General features: G+C 33.9%; 2 protein-coding genes across 2 annotated transcripts in view; both read left to right on the top strand.

The window, feature by feature from the left end:
• The window catches only part of LOC145260288 (trans-1,2-dihydrobenzene-1,2-diol dehydrogenase-like), a 48,024-nt gene extending 32,035 nt beyond the window's left edge, over window positions 1-15,989 (top strand). Inside the window, exons 6-8 of the mRNA XM_080118143.1 lie at window positions 2,745-2,869; window positions 4,707-4,857; window positions 15,671-15,989. Coding sequence (XP_079974269.1) covers window positions 2,745-2,869; window positions 4,707-4,857; window positions 15,671-15,789 — 395 coding nt within the window. The 3' untranslated portion in view covers window positions 15,790-15,989. The remainder of the gene's footprint in view (window positions 1-2,744; window positions 2,870-4,706; window positions 4,858-15,670) is intronic.
• Window positions 15,990-19,793: 3,804 nt separating this feature from the next.
• LOC145260297 (trans-1,2-dihydrobenzene-1,2-diol dehydrogenase-like) overlaps window positions 19,794-20,990 on the top strand; it is a 53,450-nt gene continuing 52,253 nt past the window's right edge. Inside the window, exon 1 of the mRNA XM_080118154.1 lies at window positions 19,794-20,520. Within this exon, the coding sequence (XP_079974280.1) occupies window positions 20,437-20,520 (84 nt within the window). The 5' untranslated portion in view covers window positions 19,794-20,436. The remainder of the gene's footprint in view (window positions 20,521-20,990) is intronic.

The following is a 20,990-nucleotide window of genomic DNA, read 5'->3' as shown; positions in this document are numbered from 1 at the left end:
CAAAAGGACTGACCCATCAAATTATTGCCCCATTAGCGTCCTTCCACTTTTTGCCAAATTATTTGGAACCTTAATCAACCATGCTCTAGTCCGGCACCTCACAGATGCTAAACTTCTGAATGACCAACAATATGGATTTAGACAAGCCCGTTCCACAGCAGACATCCTCACTGTAATCTCTGAACTTATATACCATTCACTGGACAAAGCGGGGGAGGGCAGAGCGGTAGCTCTAGATATATCTAAGGCTTTTGACAGGGTATGGCATGAAGGTCTCCTCAGGAAAATTAGATCATATGGTATCACTGGTAGAATACTTAACATAATTAAATCCTTCTTAGATAAGAGAAAAATCCAGGTTGTCCTTGACGGTCGTACATCTAAACAATATGATATAAATGCGGGAGTGCCCCAGAGGTCTATCCTTGGACCTCTATTGTTCCTAATACTTATTAATGACCTCACCGACAAAATTGCCTCTGAGTTGGGTATATATGCTGATGGCACTACACTCTATAACAGGCACGACAGGAAGACGAATGAACACATTTCTAAAGAAATGGCAGAAACACTAGAGGAAGACCTCCAATCTGTAGTGGAATGGGGACAAAAATGGTTGGTCACATTCAATGCCGCCAAGACTAAACTAGTTTCATTCAATAATTACAAGAAACCCTCTCTACCACCTATAGCAATGGCCAACGACTCTTTATCTGAGAGTACATCTTTCAAACTCCTTGGGCCTAACGATCACAGGAAACATGAGTTGGAACAATTACATTGAAGGCATTGCCAGGGCCACTGCAAGAAAGGTGGGCTCTCTCTACCGTGCTAGACAACTACTAACACCCGAAAGTATCCTGTACCTCTATAAGGCCACCATTCGCTCATGTATGGAGTACTGCTGTCACATTTGGGCTGGTGCATCTGCTACTAGTCTCTCGCTCCTTGACAAGGTTCAAAAGAGAGTCGCCAATCTGATAGGCCCTGAACTGGCATCTAAGCTTTAACCTCTGTCCCATCGACGAAATGTTGCATCCCTCTGCCTTTTCTACAAGTATTTTAGTGGTGAATGCTCTGACAAACTGCAATCACTTGTGCCCCCATAACGTGAGCACCCTCAACACACCCAACAGGCTGCTAAATCCCACCCCCACACTGTAGAGATCCCTAGATGTAAAAGATCTTTCTACTCTAATAGTTTCTTCCCCAGAATCGCTAGACTTTGGAATTCCATTCCAGGTCCCTGCTTCCCCAACAGTACTGATGTGCAGAAGTTCAAGTGTAACGTGAACCGACATCTTGCTGCTCAAATCCCTACATAGTACCCCAGTAGTTGATGCCCCTGATAGTAGCCCCCTACACCAAAGTGTCAATTTGCCTTGTTTGGGGTGAAAATGTAATAAAAAAAAAACAAAAGACAAAAAAAAACAATGCCCCTGCTCAGCCTCCTGGCCTCCAGGAAAACATACATCCGGACTTCTCTTTTATCAAGGTTCTCTATCTGCCATCGAACACCACTACTCTCCTTCATCCTATGGACCAGCAAGTGATTGCTAATTTCAAGAAACTTTACATGAAGCATCTGTTCAGAAGATGCTTTGAAGTGACAGAAAGCACTTAACTCACCCTCTGTGAATTTTGGAAGGGGCATTTCAACATCGTTCATTGCCTGAAGACGATCGAAAAAGCTTGGGATGAAGTTTCTCATGGGAGAAACTATAGCCACCTGTTGTTTCAGAATACGACCCCTGAGGGTGATGTAGAGGAAATTATTTAACTCAGCAGGTCCATGGGGCTAGTTGTCAAGAGGCTGACATCGATAATCTTATCGAGGAGCACAGGGGAGAGCTTACAACTGATGACTTGAGGGAGTTGGAGGCCATGCAGGTGACCACCATTCAAGAGGAACTCCACTCTAGTGATGGCAAGCAGGCAGGGGAGACAGACCAATCATCGACAGAAATAAGGGAAGCTATCGGTTGATTTGAAAACTTTGCTAGATTTGTTGCACAAAAATACCCAGAAAAAATCTCAAGTTTTCTTATGGACAGTGTTAATGACAGGTGCATGGGTCATTTCAGAAATATTTTGAGGAGTTGCCAGAAATAGGCTTCTTTGCATAGGTATTTCTCCAAATGAGAAGCATCAGAACGCATAGATGTTAAGAGTGATTCTAGTAAAAGAGCTAGAAGAGAAATCAATGATGGAGAAGTGTTGTGAAATTAAGTTTCTAGAAAAAAAAATTCATGAAAAAAATTACAAAAGAAAAAAAAGCATTTTTAATTTTAAGTGGTTTATGAATTAAATTTGTTATTAAGTGTACAGTCACATAATTAACATTGATATGTTTTTATATCTGCTGTTTCTTTCCCCCTCTGCCTCCACCCACTACTGACTCAAGTCCATTCACTCCAAAAGTAAATAAAATTTAATTTTTCTTTAAGTATATATTTTTTTATTTATAATGTTTACATGTTTAAGTGTTTTCTTATTTCTAGTCACCACTAAATGCGACTGTTTCACTCGTAATATAAAACCTTGCTTGTGCCACATTTTTTTTTTGATAAAAAATGGTATTTTTATTGGAAATAAATACTGACCTAAATACTTTACCAACGTTGCTCAAGTTTTAGGCATCCCCAAACAAAGCTGGGTATCTCTACTAGTTGAGTATGAAATTTATTTATTTATTTTTTTTTTTTAATTTTAATTTTCTTCTTTCTTTCTTTCTTTCCAACCAGGTGTTGATTTATGTGCTTCGATTATTCTGAAATATCAAGGCAAGAGGATGATGCATTTAATGTATCACACTGGAATTAAAGCTAAAAATAATGCTGTCATTTATGGAACAAAAGGCATGATTGAGGTAAACTAGTTTTTTGAGTTTTCTTTTTTTATTCTATCTTGACATTGTGTTTAACACCTGAACAATTCTTTGTATTCAACGTTACATAACTACTTTTTCACAAATTCATGACTCAAAACAAAAATCACCATTTTATGAAATAACTTTAATCATTAAAATATTGAAATTATAAAATATAAAAAACTAACAGGAAAACATGCCGTTGCCCTGGGAATGAATAAGAAACACTACTGTGCTCCGTATTACTTTATTTTATTTTTTCCCTCAACCTGTTAATTAAAAAAAAAAAAAAAACTGACATTTTTTATTATTTGGACTATTTTTCTCATCTTGGTTGTTATTATAATAATGTTTCGATAAATATAACCTCCGACCTTATATTTTGTGCTTGGGAACTTTCGGCAAACTATGGAACTTGTACAGATTTTTTTAGCTAAGTCCTTTATGTGATCAATGGAGTTATATTTTTCTTGTCTTGACAGCCATAAGCAGTGAGAAGTGTTAATTAGTATTGTTTAGACTAGTATTCTCATCTTGGTTGTTTTTTCACAATATTTCGGCCAGTGTAACCTCCAACCTTCTTCATTCTTTAGAGAATCTTGACACTGAACTTGGGGGAAACCAGTTTAAAATTCTGTACATGTTTTGGGATTTTTTTAGATTAAAATTGATAATTTTTTACATTTGTATTATTCAGCTTGCTATTCTCATTTTGGTTGTTATTTTCACTACATTTCAGCTGATGTAAGCTCCAAACTTCATAAAGTGCATCTTTTTAAACTTGGGAATCTTTATGTCAAACTCAGGAATTTATACAGAATTTTTAACTAAATCTTATTTAATCTATGGAGGTATATTTTTCTTATTCTGTCAACTATGACCAAATAGAAGTGTTAAGTATGATATTATTTTTAGTTATTATCGTCTAAGGTATTGAACCTTTAATCTCCAGAAGACTGTCACTTAAACTGATTATTCATCAGTGCTTTTTGTCTGTTGCACCATTTGGATCAAATTTGCAAATGACGTTTTCAAGCTCAGAAAGATATACCAGAGAATAGAATGAGTTATGAGAATAGAATGAGTTATGAGAATAGTAGTCCTATTGCAATAATAGAGCTGGTGTAAGTGTAAAACTCATCATGAGTCGCGTCGTTCGCTTGATGTGGATTGCGAACCCACATGACTTATTTTTAGCCATTCCTTCTGATCCAATAAAAGTTGATTGATCGACACCCAACTATTGAGAGATGTCCAATCAAAACATTTTTTCTCCTTGGCTTTCCTCTGCCTCATTTGCCTTCTAACGTACCATCAAAGCATAATTTTGACAGGCCAGCGGTTGGTCGTTTGACAAAAAGTTTAAGGGTTTTACTTTTTATTTTATCAAATAGAGGGGGTAGGGAAGTAGTTTGATGGAGGGAGAATATTTGGGGGGGGGGGGTTCGATCAGGCGATGTCCTGTAATGAAATGCATTACATGGTTTTGAAACCCCTCAATGCGATTGGCTAGTTGTGTGATACAATAAATGCCACATAAAACTACTGAGAGGACATAAATAAAATAAACTTTTACTTTAAGTTATTATCACCCTTTTTGATTTTAGAATGGTGCATAGGATTAGTAAGATAAATTCTCACACAGTAAAAAAATTAGGTAGAGTGGAATTTTCTATGATCAGAGTACATTCTGTGAAAATTCTTCTAAAACAACTATGGATATGTAATACTGGTGGGGGAGGGGGGTTCCATCTTTTTTTTTTTAAATAGCTTCTTTTAGTTTCATTGTTATTTTTTCTTTTCAATTTTTATTAACTTTATAAAATATTATTTTCAGGTTGACTCTCCATTTTGGGCTCCTACCAAAATAAGGAAGAATGATGAAGAAATGGAGTTTCCGCTTCCTTCAACCGATGCAAAATTCAATTTCGTTAACAGTGCTGGCTTTTCCTACGAGGCAGAGTGTGTGCGAAAATGTATCGAAAATGGTATGAAAAACACAGAATTATTATTTTTTTTAAACCGACTTCGAACATTATATTTTAAAACTTCTCACTATCACTTTCATAATTTTTACACTACAATAAATAGCTCTTCATAATTTTTACACTACAATAAAAAGCCCTTCATAATTTTTAAACTACAATAAAAGATCTTCATAATTTTTAAACTACCATAAAAAGACCTTCATAGTTTTTAAACTACAATAAAAAGACCTTCATAAGTTTTACACTACAAAAAATGACCTTCATAATTTTTACACTACAATAAAAAGCCCTTCATAATTTTTAAACTACAATAAAAAGCCCTTCATAATTTTTAAACTACAATAAAAAAGCCCTTCATAATTTTTAAACTACAGTAAAAAGCCCTTCATAATTTTTAAACTACAATAAAAAGCCCTTCATAATTTTTAAACTACAATAAAAAGCCCTTCATAATTTAGAAATGCAAAATTATTTATATAATATTTTTTTTCATTAATGTCTCTCAGCTCGGCCTACAAAAATATCAAAAGCAATAAAATACAGAAATTTATTTTGTGGATTAGTTTCTATACTGTCTCCAGAAAGCCTCCGTTGTACCAGTATTCAAGAATCGTGGTGAAAGAACTGACCTGCTCAATTATCGTCTCATCAATCTTCTGCTTCTCTTCATTAAAATCTTTGAGTCTTTAAATCAAGCACTAGTCCACTATCTTGTAAATGCCAACTTCTTTCTGACCAACAATATTTATTTAGGCAAGTCGGTTCTGCTGTAGATATTTTAACGGTGTTGTCTAAAAAGTCAAGATGCCTCATGAGCTAGAAAACTGCACTGATGGTCATGATGAAGGTAGCTAAGTATGGATTGTGGACAAGGAGATAATTCCTCTCCTGGTTATGTGTCTGAAAGATGTCCCCTCCCCCGAAAAAAAGGGCCAGTAAAGGGAGAAAATGCTGGGGGATCTATTCTACGTTAGACAGCAGTGTTTGTCTGACCATTCGTTATACATTTAGAAACAAGTATGAATATATTATCTTATTTGATTGGGATTTTTCAGTGAACCTGTCACTATCTCAGTCAAAAATGAAATGAGCGTCCTAGTTAGCTCTTTTCTCTTCAGGTTTATTTCTCACTTATTGATTCTGACAAAAATGCATGCATCTGTTTCAAATGTGTCGAGTTGTCTAAAGCGTTTTGTATGAGTTTTAAGTATTCAAATAAGATTTGAAGTACGTTCGGAGGAGAAGGTTGGGAAAAAATTGGACTGATTGTAATGATGTAGTTTAAATTTAGTGTGTGTGTGTGTGTGCATAATTAGTTGTTGTTGTCTCCCTGCTTTGCTCCCCCCATTGCCCTAATTATTGTTTTTTTACAGCGATAAGTTGTCATGCCAACCAAGTCATCGCCCTTCCTCATTCCTCAGCGTTGAACTGCCTTCGAACTCTTAGAAGACTCTTCTTCCCTGTTACCCTTTTAATTTAAAATCTATTCTTGCTAATGTCAACATATAGTTGTTTTCAATTACTACCAAACTTGTTATACTTAACCCAATTTAGTTATTTTTGATCAACTTGAGATTCTGGTTTCATTTATCTCTTGTCGAAGCCCAAAATGTCTTTGTATAATCTTGCCCCAGTTCCCATACTACCACCATGCAAAGATTTCCCAACACATAAATAGCTTAGTCCCTTTCTTTCTTCTTCTCACCTTTATCTTCCTCTTTGGCCTAAATTGTCTCCAGCAAATTCCCCCATCCCACCACATATTTTGACCACTGTCATAGCCTTGATCCCCTGGAGACACATAGGCCATCTACAACTTTGTAGATGCTTTTGTAGCGACCTAGTTATTTTTTTGGGGTGAGGGTGCTGGCTCTACGCCCAACCTTCCCAGAAGGTACATACAGTACCTAGCCTTCCCAAATGGTCACCCATCTGGTACTGGCCAGGCCCAATGTTGCTTAACTTCGGTGATCTGGCGAGAACCAGTGTGTCAACATGATTGTGCCGTACTTTTGACCACTGCAGCTGACCTTATTCCCGAAAAAGAGATACCTTTTCCCATTCATTAGAGCCCATGGAAGCTGAAAGGCCAACAGTGTCGCACATATTCTGTTTCTGAGACCAGTACGTCTATTCAAATCTTCCCCTGACTTTCAGATCTAATAGCATCTCCTAACAGCTTTTTGGTTTTCTCACCACAACCGCACAGGATTAAATTTCCGTAAAGTGTCTACCAAACTACTCTGTCAATTTTCAGTTTACAGACTTAAGATTTGACATAAGGAGTATTGAGATTTGAGAAAATCTTTTTCATCAGTTTTTGGCCAGAAATTTGACTGTCAAGGGGTCAAAGTTCAACGATTTGACCTTTGAAAACTCTCTCAAACTCCTCTGCCAATTTTGGGTCCAAACACTTGAAATTTTAGATGTACGTTACTTGATGATGGATCAAACTTTTTCATTTGATTTGAGCCTAAAACAATAAATGTTAAAGGGTCAAAATTGGAGTCAAAGTTAAATAGAAATTGACCTCTGCAGCCTCTACCAAATTACTCAGCCAATTTTTGGTCTAAACATTTGAAATTTTACAAAAATTTGGCTGCCAAGGAGTCAAAGTTAAAGAAATTTGATCTTTGTGGTCTCTAGCAAACTGTTAAGCCAATTTTGGGTCTAAATATTTGAAATTTGACATAAAGGATATTCAGACATGCAGCAAGCTTTTTAATCAGTTTTTGGGTAAAAATTTGGCTGCCAAGAGGTCAAAGTTGAAACAGTTGACCTTTGCAGACTCTACCAAACTCTTCTGCCAATTTTCGGTCTAAACGCTTGAAATTTTAGATGTAGGTTACCTGAACATGAGTCAAACTTTTTAATATATGTATACATATGCATATAAAGTTATAAACAGTACATAGGGCCCAAGCAAAGCAGAGCTGAACTGCTAGTATGTATATATATATATATATATATATATATATATATATATATATATAAGGCAAAATAAAATAAGTATAGGCATATATGAATTTATTTGCCAGTTTAATAAGGAAAAACATATAGAAAGACTGGTTATAAATGCTCTTTATACTTCCACATTTCAAAGCATAATGCTTCTCATCAGAAGAGAAGGGAGCTAAGTTACAGATTTAGGGAAATATGACATCAAATTTCATTTTATGTTATACTCCATCTTCAAATCTTGAAGTTCATATATTCTGATGTAATGAATCTGTAGTGAACTACTACTATGATGCTGCTACGGTATGCTTCCCTTATTTCTTTCTTTCTCCCTACTTTTCTTTTCCCTTCCTTTCAATGTCACCTGAGGTTTCAGCCAATCGGAATAGAGGATTGTGTTGGAGGGAGATACAAAGAAGAAATCTCAGACATGCGGAAACAATAGAAGCATCAACACGTGACGGATCGGTTTCCCTGGGTAAAAACTTTTATCAAAGAAATGTACCATCCTCTTTGTACCCCTATATCTTGGAAACCTTTATAAAACATCATCAATCTTAAAGTCTCATCACACTTAATTATAACCGATGTTTTCTTTTCCACAACCGTTCTTTTTCAGCACTCTTGTTTTTTCTCTCTAATGTCGGAGGTGCCCCAAAAAGGGGGCCGACCGAAATGGTGACCCTTTTTCAAACATCGTTAAAAGCTATAAATCTACCAATATTCTTTAGTCCCATTTGATATATCCTTTTTATTATTCACAGACATGTTTCATGTTCACTGTCATCAGCATGGCTATATATAACTGTACTATCAAATGAAGGATTCAAATCCTGCATATACTAGCATATTGATGAGCAACTATTTAATACATGAACTAAACAAAGTTTTTATTTTTTGTTTTAACTCTTGATAAAATGCAGATAAAATTTCTGACCTTTACTTTCTGACATTGTTCAAACAATTTCATTTAACATTGGTAAGTGGCAGGCTTTCTCAAATCATGCGTTGTATTCTTAAAAATTGTAGATATTAGGGATTCTGTACAGTTTTTACACGGACCAGTTTGTTGGAAGAATGTTCAATCATTTACGAGGAAACGTGTCATTAAGAGAATAGAATTCCAATCTGTTGATCTGATCACGGATATTTCCATGAAATCCTCTTTAATAACCAACTTGGACATGCTGAGTCTGTTTCCCGTTGAGATTCCAAGTGATAAAACAGAGTCCCTTATCTAAAATTAAATCCTTAAGAATTATGGTTGAGAATATCAGAGGAATCCTTTGCTATATAAATTTGGATATCTTGGAATCTTGTGAATAGCATTCTTCTAATGCATTCCAGAAAAAGACTTAAAAGAAGCTTTTATTTGGAGGTGCCTGATTGGCTAAGATTGTGGCCAATGGCAATGCTGAATTTAAATCAAATGGTATTTGTTGTGGTCAATTAAGTACTAATGTTGATGAGAAAGGTATGAAATCATGGTTATGTTACAGTATAATTAAGTCATGGAATAAAATTATGCACACACACACATATATATATATATATATATATATATATATATGTATGTGTATATTAGTGATCAGAAGATTCGGTACTTGTACAGTTTAGTCAAGACATTAAAAATGAAAATATTGAAAAAAGTTTAAATTGTATGTATCCGTTATGGAACAAAGTTCTCCGGAAAAAAAATTTCACTTAATTTCATCAAGTAGTTTTTTTTTTGTTTTTTTTACAGAAATCAGTCAATCCAATATTTATTATCAGTGCAATCACCCATCAATGACTTGGTTCATAATATATTGTAGTCTACCTTGTACTGTAGTGAACCTACTGTTGATTTTATTAAATTATTTTTATATAATGACTTTAATTAAAATTAAAAATGCAAAAGTCAAGCATCATGGTCCAATTGTGCTCTAAACAAACATTAATGTGCTCGTCTTATCAAAGAACCTACTGTTGATTTTATACACTAGACCCTTCTGATAATGTGGTGATAAAATTCCTTAAATACACTTGTGATGTTATGCTGTAAAAGGGTGTTAACTTTATTCAAAATTGAATTGATTATTCTTTAATAAGATTTTTTTCAATTATCAATTTTCAATACTTATCAGAAACATTCCAATACAACTTACTATTTAAGTACACTCCCAGGTACATAAAGTACATTTGTGTGGAATTAGAAAAAAAAGATCAGCCCAGTCATTTTGGAGCCCATAAGGAACTAACTCAAACCTGCAGACACAAAGTATGTTTTATATATAAGTACAGAAGAGATAACAGCTCATTGTTATCAATCGAATTAAAGGTACCTCTACCACTAATGAATTAGACGGCTTTTATCATTAGATTTGTTATGACAAATATTAGCAAAAAAATTTTTTTTTATATTCTCAATCAATATTTTTCCGGTTTATTTTTTTTATCTCCTTAAACTAAAAGGTGTAGATATGCATCATAATTATCCGATTCTGTGAAGTCATCTTCAAAACAAAAGTCTCTTTGACGATCGTTAGCCTTTGCAATTGATTCACCGATTCTTCTATTGTCTAAATTCTTTGTTTCAGCATTCAATTATTTATATTTGCAACACATGTCAAACATGGTTGTCTTTATTGTTCTATTTTTGTAATACGCATACAATGGATGTAAGTAGCAATCAATAATATTAGAATATTTTATAACATGTCTTTCAATGATAAACCATGCAATTCCAAAACATTTTCTCATTCTCTCTCTCTCTCTCATATATATATATATATATATATATATATATATATATAAAGTGAAACTATCTCTGTGTGTGTACATTTCCCTACCAAACTACTGTCAATTTTCAGTCTACAGACTCGAGATTTGACATAAGGGGTATTGAGATTTGGAAAAAATCTTTTTAATTGGTTTTCGGCCAGAAATTTGTCTGTCAAAGTTTAATGATTTGACCTTTGAAAACTCTACCAAACTCCTCTACCAATCTTGGGTCTAAACACTTGAAATTTTAGAAATAGGTTATTTGAACATGGATCAAACTTTTTAACTTGATTTGAGCCCAAAACAATAAATGTTAAGGGGTCAAAGTTTTTAAAAAATTTGACCTCTCAGCCAATTTTCGGTCTAAACATTTGAAATTTTACATAGTATATTCAGACATAGGGCAACCTTTTTAATCGATTTTTGGTCGAAAATTTGGCTGCCAAGGGCTCAAAGTACAAAAGATTTGACCTTTGTGTTTTCTAGCAAACTATTCAGCCAATTTTGGGTCTAAACATTTGAAATTTTACATAAGGGGTATTTAGACATGCAGCAAGCTTTTTAATCAGTTTTTACACAAAAATTTGACTTGCAAGAGGTCAAAGTTGAAACAGTTGACCTTTGCAGACTCTACCAAACTCCTCCGTCAAGTTTGGGTCTAAACACTTGAAATTTTAGATGTAGGTTACCTGGACATGAATAAAAAATTTTAATATATATATACATATGCACATGAAGTTATGAACAGTACATAGGGCCCAAGCAAAGCCGAGCTGAACTGCTAGTATATATATATATATATATAAGCCTGACAAATTCTTACGAGGATGAAATGCGGAATATTCTGTGTAGCTTAAAATCGCCATATACATTTTCATAACTTACTACTCTCTCTCTCTCTCTCTCTCTCTCTCTCTATATATATATATATATATATATATATATATATATATTGCCAGGTCGAAGCATATTGCCTTACAGAGAGTTTAGTGATATATTATTCAAGATAGACTAAATATCTTGTTACAATTTTCCTGAGAGTGGACCACATTTATGGAAGCATAAAAAAACACATCCATCTTCATCTATGGAAATCAAATGCTTTCATAGCTGAAATAAAGATTCCTTCGGTTTTAAACGCAATTGATGTCAGTTAATAATAATTAAATTAAATATAAATTAAAAGTAAATTAAATAAATCAACTTTAGATAATATTTCTAAATGGAACAAGTAAAACGTATTTTTAACTAATTAGTTTTAATAACATGGAGATAATTATTAAAATAGATTTTCTTTAATGTAATATGCAAATGAGATTAGTTCTTGAATGTAGATTTCCTTTGAATGAATAGTGTATATAGATCATGTTGGAATAAAAGTGTATAAAAGTCCGTCTTCAGTATGAAAATTAATTTGAGAAACAGTATATTTTTTGTACATATTAATCAAATTGTGAACAAACAGTTAGGAATACAACTATTATAATAGATATATATGCTATTCAAATAAAATTTTTCAATTTTGTATTCAAATATTAATAACACAAAGTTAATTTAGAGAGCTCAAGAGTGTAATGCTAGAGCTATAAATGCTTATATATAAAATGTGCATGCGTTTGTGTGTGTGTGATTGGACTCTTTCTATATTTTTCCTGATTTTGATAGTTACGGATTCTATGTTGAATTTGCAGTTTTGATTTTAAAACTGCCTAATAACCTGAAAAGTAATATTTTATTATGAGGTGTGTGTGCGGGGGGGGGGTAGACAAAGAGTCTTCTACTTTTAAATGTAAATATAATTTTCTTTTTAAGTTGAAAAACTTTAATATTTTCCATTTATATATTATATCTCATGATTTGATTACAGCACGATGTGTTTTCAACTATATTTTAACTTGCACCATTTTCCTTATGTATCCACATCATTTTTTTTTCCTGTGCCATTTTATTTATCTGAATTTGTTAAGATCTATAAAGTTTAGTTTTACTCCTTTTTCTTTAGTACAGCAATAAAAAATTAAGTTTTAGACAAAAAACAAAAATAAATTTATAATGAAAAACAAAAGAAAATTTATAATTGTGTAGTAAATAATGAACAATCAACAATTGCCTCATTATACAACAACCATGATGTCACTTGTATGACAACTGAGAAAGCTGATCTGCTTCCCCAGCGATTTTTGCCTCCAAGTCTACCTTAGATCTTTCAAACCACTCTCCAAATTTCCCTATGTCTATGATATTATAAAAAATCTAGAAACCTCCAAGGTGTGTGAGCCTGATCTTATCCCTGCTATATCAATTAAGAAATGCTCCACTGAGCTAGTCCCTGTCCTCTCCAAACCTTTCAACAAATGCCTAGTAGAGTCTTGTTTCCCAGATAGCTGTAAAGCTATCTCTGTTGTACCAGTATTCAAGAATTCTGACGAAAGAACTGACCCACTTTATTATCATCCTATCAATTTTCTCCTGTCTTCACTAAAATCTTTGAGGCTTTAATCAAACAAGCACTCATTTGCCATCTTTTAAATACAAAGCTTCTTTCTGAACAACAGTATGGAGTTCAGCAAATGGATGTTTTAACGAACATCTCTGAATGCATATATCATGCACTAGATAAAACAGAGGAAGCTTTTTTTATAACTAATGAACAACTCTATATCATGTTTCTGAATTTTATGGATGATGAGAATTGGTTATTCATATCATTTGGATTATTCAAACTACTGTTTTCATCTTGAATGTTGTTTTCACAATGTTTCAGTCAATGTAACCTCCGACCTTCTTCAGGAGTATCCCATCTAAATTAAAGGATTTCCGAGTTCAAAGTTCGACAAGGTATACCTGAAGGTCAGAGTTTACATCGACCAAAACGTCATAAAAATGACACTCAAGACGAGGACATTATCGGAAGAATCGAAATAATATGATGCCTCTATCGTAGTTTAATGTTTTGACTGGCATTAATTGATTTTAAAATAATCCGTTACTTTTTCTCCTTTTTACTAGTAAAATTTTTTTTAACTGTTTTAACTTTTAATGACTTTTTGGTACTTGTACAGTTTAATCAAGACATTAAAAAGTGAAAATATTGAAAAAAAAAAAAAAAAAAAAAGTTTAAATTGTACGTATCCATTATGGAATGAAGTTCTCCAGAAAAAATTTCACTTAATTTCATCAAGTACTTTTTGTTTTACAGCGAAAAAACAATTTGTTATGATACCGAGCAAAAGGTTCAATTTTTTAGGAAGAAAAGCTAGTATTAAAGATGGGGAGGGAGTGTCGGCGCTTTAACTGGAGTTATCTCCCCGTGACGCTTCTAAACTCCACGCAAAAATTTAGAACAAATCCAAGATGTCTGCCTTCAACGCGCTCTAATAAAAATTTGTTTTTCCGCTGTAAAAAAAAAAAAAAACTACTCGATCAAATTAAGTGAAATTTGTTTTCAGAGATCTTCAGTTCAAAACGGATTCATACAATATAACCTTTTTAGATATTTTCATGTTTTAATGTCTTGACTAAACTGTACAATACCGACTTTTTTCATTTTTTTTTTTTACTACCTTTTCAACACATTTGATGAACGTTTACTATCTCACCCATTGAAGGTACTTTATGTGCAAAAACTATTTTAGCTTTTTTTTCTGCTTTAAAAATAATCTGCATAACTACAGTGGAATGAGAATTTCAATTAAAAATTTTAGCCATTTACATACTACTTGGCTTTCATTAATATAAAATGTTATATTAATATAGTATTATTATTATTTGTATTAATATTAATTAAAAAATTTTATATTAATAATTATGAAAAGCCAAAAGTATGCAAATTGGTCAAATTCTTTAGGTGATGGGGCATAATGAGTCAGCATTGTGTTTCTTAAATAAAACCTCCATTTTGTCGAAACAAAAGATGATTAGCAGTTTCAACATAACAACAGGTTTTATATTTATAAGTAATACTACAAGTGTCGTTCCAAAAGTAAAGCCCCCACTTTTTTTTTAACTCAAAACATTGAAGACCTATGAAAATAAGACTGAAATCATAGAAACAAGCAACCTTTTCTGCTCCAGAATTTATTTTTCTACATTGTCACCACCATTCTCAATACACTTTTACCAAGAATTCAATGACGCATTTCTGCTTCCGATGCATGTTCATGACAGGTGTTAATTAAGAGTTTCACTGCAACAGAAAGATAATGCATAAGTTCAATCATCATAACAATGCAATTTGTAATCTCCTCTGATCCATTTGGGCAGAGTAAAAAAAAAATAAAAAAGCATTATTCTTGAAATGCTCCTCTTACTATAACAAGACTTTAAAAGGATAAATGTGGAACATTCCATAACATAGCTAAGCAAAATATAGAATAATACACAACCTCTACACAAATGACATAAACACGACCTCTACACAAATGACATAAACACGACCTCTACACAAATGTCATAAACACGACCTCTACACATAAATACAAACTGATTACTACAAATCTATTCAAGTTACTTACTATACTTGCCACGAGGGAGCCGAATCAGTGTCTTCCTTTTCCATAAAAACTGGAGGTGACCCATTATGCCCCCACTGTGGAAAGTAATTGATCTTAGGTAACTATTTCAGTAATGCTTCAATAGGGAGACAATCTCATTTTTTGTTGATGTTTTCCAAGCCCAAGTTCTTTTCTTTAAGTAACAGATGAGACAACTTCATGATAAAAATTTCAACAAGTCAACCAGTAGCACTTTCCGAATCTGGTATTTCCAGAAAGAAAAGCATAGGAATTTCTTTAATAAAAGAAATCTGTGATTCATTATGCCCTACTGACTATCATTATGTTTATTCTTATCTGTGCATTGAATAGATGTCATAATTCTTAGCTTGTTGTACCTTATCATGAAGGTTCACACAATATTTCAGCCAGATCGACTTGGTAGTTTCTAAGAAAAAATGTAAAGGCTAGACAGACAGACAAAAAGAATTATGATATATATATATATATATATATATATATATGACCATAAACTTTCATGTAAACGAAATATAGAATAGTATCCATGGTATCTTATTCAAATGTTTCTTTAATTTCAGGAAATTTGGAATGTCCATTGTTTCCACATTCTGAATCGATAGCAATCATGTCAATGATGGATGAAATTCGTCAACAGCTTGGTGTTAAATATGATGTGGATGACATTGAACTGGAATAAAAGACATTGCAGAAAAAATAGGCGGACTCATCTGATACGTCCGCCCCTTCCCCTCTTGAATATTTGTTCTTTGGATCAAAACTAAACAAACTTTCTGATTGTTATACACATTTTCACAAAAAAAAAAAAAAGTAATAAGTTGTTACGCTTCACACAGAATAAAATTTAAAAAGAAAAGCAAAACAATACTAAAAATATAATTAGACCTCTGTAGTATTTAACCAGTTTTGTAAGATCTGTAAAAATGGAAAATTCACTTTCAGATCTAAATGAAGATTTTATAACAATGTCTTGTCCACACTGCTATATGGACGTGAAACTTGGCATCTCCAAATTAGTCAAGAGAAGAAATATGATGCGTTTGATTCCAAATGCCTTAGAAAAATTCTAGAGATCAAATAGAGCAATCAAACTATGAACCCAGGGATTAATTGACAGATGTAAGATGGAGATTCAGGCAACTCAAAGAAGCAGCACATATGCTAAAAAAAAAAAAAAAAAATTACCAAGCAGACGAAGCTTAGAAATTAATAGCATTTGGGAACCTCTAATTGTAGGAAAAACAAAAGTTGTACACCCTTAAAATTTAGAAACTAAAAACTTAGCCAAAGGGTTGGCATCTGACAAAACCAGGAACTTTGTGCACCACATGTGACTCCTCTTTGTACACACAAGCTTACTGTTTGTACCCACCTTCTTTCAAAAACTGTAGAATGTAATCTTTATCACATTTGATCTTCGTGTTTGAAGAATGTGATCTGATCTTGATTGGTAAAAGGTGCAATCCCTTTGCTATCAATTAGACGCAATGTCCACACCACCATTCACGCTATGACCAGGATCGTGAGAAATACTGTTTGTTTCTCCCTGTTCTACAACAGCCCAGCATTGTCGATAACATACGATATGCCAACAACGATCATGATTGATACACAAACACCCAAATTGTTTTTGTTTTAATTTAATTTTACTGTGCAATAATTTATATCAGTTTGAAATAGGTTAAAAACATTGTTTATGCGCGTTTTGGTAAAAAAAAAAAAAAAAAAAAAAAAAAAAAGTCTATCAATGCCGGCTCTCAGCTACAAATCTGGAATAGGGTCATGTGAGTGAGAAAAAAACAAAACAGGGAGACCAGAAGTTCATGAATACTTTTTTTTTTTTTTTTTTGGTGCTTATTAAGATAGTCAACAGATCGATTTTTTTTTAATCTGTCGTTTTAAGCAAAAACTGTTTCATTATTATTTATATGTGGATGGTAATCGATGAAATACAATAAACATGTGTGGGATCATGGCTTTTTTATTCAGGGCAAAGTTACAGACACCCCTCAAGACTGTGTAAACCCTAATTAGTTCCTCATGATATGTCTCCCTTTTTCTGAAAAAAAAAAAAAATTAAAAAAGAAAAAAAAGATGTAATAAAAGGCAATAAACAAAAATATAATAGTGACCCAGACATTTATTGAGCTTGACTACCCTCCTGCCTAACAGATTATTCTGCCCTTTTCACTTTATACTCAATTCACGATGTGTAGTCCTTGAACTTAGCCGAATTTCTTACTAGTCTTATCATTAATCTCTTCAATTAAGAGGAAAAAAAAAATTTCTGCTCGTCTTAAATCAAGAATTTATAAATATATTTATTTTTTTTGTTACTAGCGCTTAAAATGATTCTAGATATTTGCATTAAAAACGAGAATCTAACCTGGCTTGTTTTTGCAAAAAAATGGGATGCAAGAAATTTCTTCCCTACACACCCAATTTCCTCCCTGCAGATAGCAAATGAAACTCCACAAACAAAAGCCATACCTTTAAAACTCAAATTTTATTCAAGATGTATCAGAAATGAAAGTTCTTTGGTTAACGGTAAGTCCCTTGCAAAAACAGTGGCTGAATTTGCTATCCATACGCAATGGAGCCTTTAGTTATGATTCCTCTGTGGGAATGTTAGTTCAGGCTTCCTTTTAGAAGGATCTGTAGTGGACTGGTGGGTATATTATACATATCCCCCAGTCGTACAAAATAGGAAAAATGATTTGAATTGGGAAAGGAAAAATGAATTGCTTTGAGGAAGGAACAAACAACGCGTTTACTTGAATTAAACGAACTAGGATTTATTTTGTGAAGAAACAAGTGAAAGAAAAGGGTACTACTACACATGTTTAGTTTGGCGTGCGTCTCTCGCTGTTTACTGGTGAGAAGGAAAGTCTATCGTCGTAAAGAGAGAAAGTCAATCCAGTTTGGTGTGCGTCTCTGGCTGTTTACTGGTGTGGAGGAAAGTCTGTTGTAGTATAGAGAGAAAATGAGAAAATGTCAATCCAGGCCATGGAGAGAGAAAGCATATAAAGTGTACGTACGGTCTGTTAGCTTTTTGCCCTACATGGTAGCAAGTGGCGTGAGGTACGCACGTGTGCCTGCCGAAACGCCAACTACTCACCTCGGAAGCTGGTCCGAAAAAAGGGGTGGAAACAGCTGGTCTCTTGCTTTTATAGTTGTTTCCAGTGGTCTTTTGCGTATGTGTGGATTTCCTTTGTAAGGGGAAGTGACGTCCTTGTGTGCGCGTGTATGTGTGTACGTTAGCATGTGTGTATACACGTGAATGTGAGTATATACACGAACGTCAATATATGTATGTGTGTGGACGTGCGCATATGTATATGACAAGTAATATAGCTTGAGATGTGTACGCGTGTTTTTGTGTGAGACTAGGAAAGGTTCCCACAGATCCATGTTGTACTTGGTTGAACACAGCGTGAATGTTGTCGCCCAATACGGCATATTTTAGGACCTCGTGGTCTCTAGAAGAAATAAGAATAATTTCCCATAATCAAATATATCAAGCCGAACACTGTAGAATATCCTCATTGGGTAAAATAAGTTCAGCAATTATGTTGTTTCTGTATTTAGAGAAATGTCCTTCGTCCACTCACTGCATGGTGTCCAATGAAGGTAAAATCCTGGCACTCTCTAACAGAGCACCGCTGTGTGAGTCTTTAACGTTCCGTGTTCATTGTTCAGACTGAAAAATAATGCACATGTAATACAAAATTGACGTTAACTGGCGCATTCAAATTGAACCAATCAAACACCATCTAGCAAATCATGTTAGGCGGGCAAACAAAATGGCGTTGGTTAGTGAATTTCTCACAATATGTATTTATTACCCTTCTTAGTGTAGGTAAAATTATTTTAAATGTGTTGTATATTCACCGTCTTTGCAAAGATAAAATTATTTCATATACATGCTGTAAATTACCTACCCTAAGTAAGATACAATTATTTCATACATCTAATACCCGTCTTAGCTAGGTAAAATATTTGGTAAATGTTACCTTACGCTACAACAGAACAGCGACCATTCTAATTTTTTATTTTTAGGGGTATACGAGGTCGCTGACAACGAATCTAATAATCAAACCCACCGCAAATTTACCGTTTGCGTAGTGTTAACCCCTAAACCGTGGGACTATTTTGTGCCATTTCACCGCCTTCAGTAGTGTTTTTCTTACATGATACGTTCGCGTGCAAATGGGTGTAGTGGGATGTCTTATCACATCGCGTATGAATCTTGACATGCCGGAAATATTTAAGCGGTCATTTCGAAGAAAGTTTTGTTTTGTTTTTTTAAAAAGTGGTTTATTTATTTATTCTATTTTACGTAGTTTTAATGGTTTTTAATTGATCTAAAAAAAAAAAAGTTTTCACGAGCGGTTTACAAAAACATAACCACCAAACATATTTTTATGTTTTTCGTTCTTTTTTTTTGGGGGGGGGTATTCAATTATAGGACTTGTGTAGTTTAACAGGTGCTTCTGCAGTTTAATTAACCGTTTTTCCGTAAGTAACTCGCCGACATTTACCATTTCACAAAAATTCTGTTTTACATTGGTAGAGGGGCGGCGGTGGTGGTGGTGCACTGGTGCTGACTGCTGGGTGGGGCATGCGCGCTTATGTTTTATTTATTTGAACTCTTATGTTTCATAATAAATAGAAATTTCGATAGATTAAAAAATATTTTGTTCAAATTTCGAAATAATAAATATGGGGGGGGGGCACGCATTAAAAAAAAAATATTTCCCCTCATATTTTACGGAAACTGCATTTTATATGTAATTTTATTCTAAAATGGATAAGTATCGAAAATTTAACGAAAATATTTTTGCTAGATTTCGGTTATGTTTTCACGTTCGGAATGTCTACTACATGGGAACATTATTTTAAAGTGCCAATTATGTAAACACGATTTTCGTCTCTCAATTTCATTATTTTCGTTCGATGAAAACAATTTAAAAAAATCATCACTAGTTTATTTTGCCCTTCTTTTAAATAGTACAAAAGTTATATTGATAATATTAACTTATAATAAAGTTACATCGTGTTACTGTTACATATGGGGGGGGGTAATTCTGTGGTGAATTTTGGCAATCCCTGTGGGTGGGTCACGTCGTAAAAAATTGCCAAAAATTCAATCTGTCGACATCTATTTTTGCAATTAATTTTTTGTTCTTATTCGTTAAACGAACTTTTGATAATATCCGTAGTTTATTATTTTCTTATCTAACCAATAAAACGTTTCTGCGTTGTTGTCGTCGTTGTTCAGTCGTAGTTTATTTTGCAGTTTGCGTTTTGTTTCGACCACAACAAAATGCGTTGGGGAATTTGTGGCGCCGGTTTAATCTCGCATGATTTTTGCAATGCTTTGCAATTATTAAATCGTGATGACCATCAAGTAAGTCGAAAGCTTTTTATTTTTTTTAGCAAAGGTTTTCCCGGAGCTGTCATCTGCAAAATGAGTTTGTTTTTTGTTTTTTTTTAAATAAGTAGATATTTATATGCGGCCTCGGCCTACCATAGCATGAATTGTGACACAAAGTCAGAAAGTGGGGATGTCCAGCCAGCGCACCTTCGCACCTAAAGGTGGGGCACTCTGGCCTAGTAAAAATTGCCTTGGTATCCCCACCGGCATTTCCCGGTAGGCAGGCAGCTTACCAACAGACAGTGCTAGTTCCTGCTCTCGCACCGACACACCGGTACTTGTACAGTTTAGTCAAGACATCAAAAAATGAAAATATCGAAAAAGGTTATATTGCACGTATCCGTTATGGAACCAAGTTCTCCGGAAAAAAAAAAATCGGTACTCCTTGGGCGTTGAGTTCCATGGCGACCAGCATAAAAAACACGCGTCGCCTCCTTCCTGAC

This window comes from Euprymna scolopes, chromosome 3, assembly GCF_053919585.1.
Source record: "Euprymna scolopes isolate OS-2025 chromosome 3, ASM5391958v1, whole genome shotgun sequence".
Lineage (NCBI taxonomy): Eukaryota > Metazoa > Mollusca > Cephalopoda > Sepiida > Sepiolidae > Euprymna > Euprymna scolopes.
Note: the sequence above shows the minus strand (reverse complement) of the source record. Positions and strands in the feature narration are given on the sequence as shown.